At 40.3% G+C, this 5,456-nt stretch overlaps 1 protein-coding gene across 1 annotated transcript; it reads left to right on the forward strand.

Moving 5' to 3' along the window:
• Window positions 1-1,174: 1,174 nt before the first annotated feature.
• On the forward strand, window positions 1,175-1,729 carry LOC145408987 (uncharacterized). The gene has a single exon (XM_080279559.1). The coding sequence runs from the start codon at window positions 1,175-1,177 to the stop codon at window positions 1,727-1,729; it is 555 nt and encodes a 184-aa protein (XP_080135685.1).
• Window positions 1,730-5,456: the final 3,727 nt, after the last annotated feature.

The raw sequence follows: 5,456 nt of genomic DNA on the forward strand, positions 1-5,456 counted from the left end.
CCCACAAGAGGTAAAAATATATCAGATCTAGTATTCACAAATAACCGTGAACTAATACATGGCAACCAGTTAGAAAAAAACTATCTGGTCAGACTACAATCTCATCAAAATAAGAACACACTGCAGAAAAGAAGGAAAATATCTGACCGAAGCAAAATTAAATACTAAAGACCTAGGTGCCCTAAACTTCTTTCATGACAATATTGCATGGGATAAAGTCAACGAAAACCTATTGCAGCTAAATTGGGACATGACCCTGGAAAACAAAGATGTTAATGGTACACAAGAGACATTACTATCTACGCTCCTCCAAGTATGCAAGAACTGGATACCACCAAAGAAAACATCTGGATCAACTAGAACCAAAGCATACCACAGACCAGAAAAATACTCATGAGAAGAAGGGCATCTGTACGAAAACAACTCAACATTCAATATCCAAAGAAAAGCAAAACTAGAACTAGAAATAACAGAAACTGAGAGAAAAATAAAAGACTCTTATGATGATCAACGAAAGAGGAAAGAAACCAAGGCTATGACAAAAATCAAGAGTAATCCCAAGTATTTCATCTCATATACAAAAAGGTACTCCAGAACTGAATATCAAATTAGGCCTCTGCCCACATGAAATATGCCACATTCTTGCTAACCAATATGATGCAGTCTGCAGTAAACTGGACAAAACAAAGACCATCCATGACCCATAACTTTTCTTCAGGACTGTCCCAGCCAGACAACAGCAACATACCCTGACTGACTTTAGCTTCAGTGAGGAGGATGTCATCAAGGCAGTTGATGAGTTAGAGTCATGTTCAGCACCAGGTCTGGATGGAGTCCAAACAGTATTGCTAAAGAAATGTAAAGACGCTCTTGCACGACCCTTATACCTTTTCTGGTGCAGATTACTGGACACAGGGAACTGAAAAGAGCCACAATAACACCAATACACAAAGGGGGAGAAACAGGTCTTTCCATAAACTATCGTCCGGTGGCTTTAACACCCCACATAATCAAAATATTTGAAAAGATTGTAAGGAATCATACTGTTGATTACCTAGACGACCAGAAACTAATGAACAAAAGTCAACATGGTTTTCGAAAAGGGAGGTCATGTCTCTCTCAGCTATTACAACATCACAATCACCTACTAAACCAACTGGCAGCAAGCAATAATATGGATGTGGTATTCCTTGATGATCCCAAGGCCTTTGACAAGGTTGATCATGGAATACTCCTCCACAAGCTGAGAACCCTGGGAATCTCTGGTAATCTTGGCATCTGGCTGCATGACTTCTTGTCCTCCAGAAGCCAGACTGTCAAAGCAAATGGAGCATCATCCTCAGAAAGACCAGTAGTTAGCGGGGCCACTTCTTTTCTAGTACTGATGATTGACACTGATGAAGAAATTCAACACTCAACACTAGTATCATTTGCTGATGATACAAACATTAGTAAAAATGATAGATCGCTAGGGGATGTGAAGGAACTGCACGAGGATCTGAATACTGTATATAGGTGGGCAAGGAAAAACAACATGGTCTTTAACAATGATAAATTTGAGCTACTAAGATGTGGTCCCCTGGAAAATCTAAAAAGCTCAACAGATATCTGCACTGAAGATGGACAGGCCATAAGTACCAGCAGTGAAGTCAAATGCCTGGGAGTTTATCTTAGTGAAGATGGCAAATTTCAGTGCCACATTCAGGAAACAGTAAAGAAAACAAAGTAGCTGGGTGAATACTAAGAACTTTCCATACAAGAGAAGGGTAATGCCTTGTGACCCTATGGAAGGCTCTTGTCCAACCAATCGTAGATTAATGCAACCAGCTCTGGTCGCAGACATTGAAGTCCCAGAATCTGTCCAGCGTTTCTTCACATGCAAGATCAGGGGAATGAAATCATTTGACTACTGGAGCAGGCTAAAATCCCTGAAAATTTACTCTCTACAGAGAAAGAGAGAGATATATATTGCCATCTATGTCTGGAAGATCCTGGAGGAACTAGTTCTGAATCCATCAGAATCAACAGGAATAGTTCTACATCCAAGTGACCGTGCTGGACGGCAGTGTACACGAACAGCATTACCCAGCCAGGCACCACACAAGGTTAAAACCTTCTTAGGATACAGGTTCAACATAAATGGACCAAAAATCTTTAACAGTCTCCCCGAAGAACTGAGAGATAAAAAGGGCTGCTTGGTAGAAGTCGTCAAGAGAGCTCTGGACAGTGTCCTGACAGATACCAGACGAACCTCCTGTCCTGGGTTACACCCAACTCTGCAGGGCAGCCTCAAACTCTATCCTGTACCAGCTGGACACCAAACAAAGTGACACAGGACTCGGTCGCAGTGGTGGACCACCACGACTGTGAGGCCTCGGCCTCTAGACTTCTTCAAGTAATTCATTTCTGCAACATTCACGGCCTTTTCTCTAACTTTCGGTCTGTTGAACGCCATCTCTCCTCCTCAAAACCTCACCTGCTCTTCCTTACCGAGACTCAGCTCTCTGAGGCAACTGATAGCAAACCCTTTTCTGTGTCCTCCTACGTTCTCTATACTCATTTCAAAGCCAAAGATGGTTGTTGTGTATATGTAAGCAACGATATATCTTGCTCTCGTGTTCCTGAATTTGATTCTTCTGAATTCTCTACTCTCTGGCTTCAGCTTTCCTGTCATTCTCTGATTAAATACATCTGCACTGTTTACTTATCCCCTAATTCTACTGACTATGAAAAATTCTTTGACTATCTTACTTCTACTATGTAACACATTCTATCCATTTCACCTTTCTCTGAAATCTCCATTCTAGGAGATTTCAATGTTCATCACCATCTTAGGCTCTCCTCTCTTTTTACTGATCCACCTGGTGAACAAGCCTACATGTTTTCTATCCTTAATGATGGGGTCAGTTCGGGATCTGGTTGTTTTCGCGATAAAGGGCCTTTGGGGTCCAGTGGACCCCACTTTACCTAACCTGTGATTATTTTCCCATATACATATCTTCCATACATTTTTTTTTTTTTTTTTTATGACGTGCTTGTCTTACTGCTTACAGAAACATTGGCCATTACTGTACAGCATGCAATGATAGAACACTGGTGGAACATGTCAGTGTTGGTATGGCAGCCACTAATTTCAGATGGTATAAAATTTGTCAATGTTTTTTCATTTAATTTTTCATAAAATATTTCGTCACTTATATTTCCATACATTTTGCACAAAATTGAAGGAAAAGGCCTACAGAAGCTGTGTAAAAGCGATTGTTTCAATAAAGTTGTTGTAAGTATTTTTGACGATTTTTTAAAGATTGGGGTCTGACAGACTCCACATTACCTAAGTAAGGATAAAATTATAGGTTTACCTGAGAAGGGTTAATAATAGCCAGCTCAATCCTGCATCATCCTTGAACATGCTTGGGGTTTCATTTACTCCGGACTTATCTTGGAAAGATCATATGAGGTGCTCTGAGCCAGAGGGGCGACCGTGTATTTTGCTTATTTTCGGTAATTTGTTGTTAAACTTGACATGGCTAATTATATAATGGTAAAATTATACTTGTACGCATTTTATTGTTTAGCTTGAAAGTGCTAGCCAAGACGATTAAAATGGTGGTAAACATGACATGTTTAAAGTATATTACAGTTTGGTAATTAGATGTCAAAGCAAATCAGCAAAATGCACGGGCGCCCCTCTGGCTCGGAGCGTCTCATATTACATCTCATAAAATTTGCTTCCGAGAGATTAGGTGTGCTACGCCGACTCCATACCTTCTTTACCCCGGCACAACTGTTGACCTTTTACTGTACACGGGTTTTATTCGCCCCTGTGTAGAGTACAACTCTCCTGTGTGGGAAGGCTCCCCACATACAGCTCTCCTCAATAGGGTGGAATCAAAGGCTTTTCGTCTCATTAACTCTCCTCCTCTTACTGTCTCCCTTCAACCTCTGTCTCTTCGTTGCACTGTTGCATCTTTATCTCTCTTCTATCGCTACTTCAATGGTCGTTGTTCCTCTGAACTGTCTGCTTGCAGCCCTCCACCTCTACGCAGAGCTGGAAATAGCGCCGCTATTAGTAGTGATGGTGGTAACGCCATTACTTTTTTTTTAGCCAGTAGCGGAACTGAGAGCGCCGCTACTTTTTGGCCGTACTCACGCGTTACCGCGCTCCTCGCTACTCACGCGAAGAATACAGGTCCGGAGTCAGTGAGTACATACAGATATGCCGACGGTTTGGTTGTATTTATTAATGACGAAAAATAATACTTTCGTCAATTCTGTCAGTTAAGGATATCAGCTAGATGTAGGCAATGCTAACACACACACACACACCCACACACACCCACACCTCTATCCCCGTCTCTAACTCCCGCTCTCTCCCTCACTCTTTCAGACTAATTCTTACTCACTACGTTATTATTTCGTAACAGTATGTTACTTTCAGTTTAGGGTAATGGAAAAAACATTGCTATTATATAGCCTTTAAAAGAAAGCCCCTGTTCATTTTTACATTCGTTTTCGTACGTATCTTAAATAGGTATCATTGAAAATATAATACAGCTATGTAATATGCAACAATGGTAGGCCACCTTTTTTTGCCTTTTATTTACGTATGTTACTTTCAGTAGGTATACTATGTAACAATGTAAAAGTACATTTGTTACATTATACAGTAACTAGCTTTTTCCTGTACCTTCGGCTCTAAGCTTCATTAAAGTGACACCGACATGTTTTTTTTTTTTTTTTTTTTCGGTATAAGTATATACTGATATTACTGGTACACAACATAATCACTCAGACTGACTAATATTATCAAAACAGTATATAGTGTTTTGCTATATCACAGATTTTTGTTAACCTTTCCTTCGTGTACCTTTTTCTTATCCAAAGTAGCGGGAGCGCCGCTACATTTCCTATCATGTAGCGAAACCAGTAACGCCACTACTTTTTCGACCTAATAACGGGAATGGGAGCGCCGCTACTTTTTATTAGCAGGTTCCCAGCATTGCCTCTACGACGGGCGCGTAGCATCCGTCTAGCAACAAACTCTCATCCCTTTTCTGTCCAGCTATCTAATGCAAGAGTTAACCGTTACTCCCAGACTTTCATTTAAGCAACAAGTCAACTCTGGAACTGTCCCCCTCTGTCTGTATTTACTATTTTCTATGATCTCCACTCTTTCAAACGCAATGTGTTCAGGCATCTCGAAATGAATGGATCTTGAATTTGACTCTTTTGTATTTTTTTTTTCTTGGAAGGAACAGTTTGCGGGCTTCTGGCCTTTGGTTCCTTCTTCCTTGCATAAAAAAAAGTAATAATGTATTTTTTTTTTTTTGTATATATCTGCAGCAAAAATATCACTTACCCAACTACAGTAATATTTGTTTAGGCTGCTAACACTTTATGGAACGCATGCATAATACAAACGTGTATGTGCCCGTATGTACTGTATATGTTCACAT

The sequence above is a fragment of the Coenobita brevimanus genome, chromosome 79, assembly GCF_032717465.1.
Source record: "Coenobita brevimanus isolate Jiangsu-jjx chromosome 79, ASM3271746v2, whole genome shotgun sequence".
Lineage (NCBI taxonomy): Eukaryota > Metazoa > Arthropoda > Malacostraca > Decapoda > Coenobitidae > Coenobita > Coenobita brevimanus.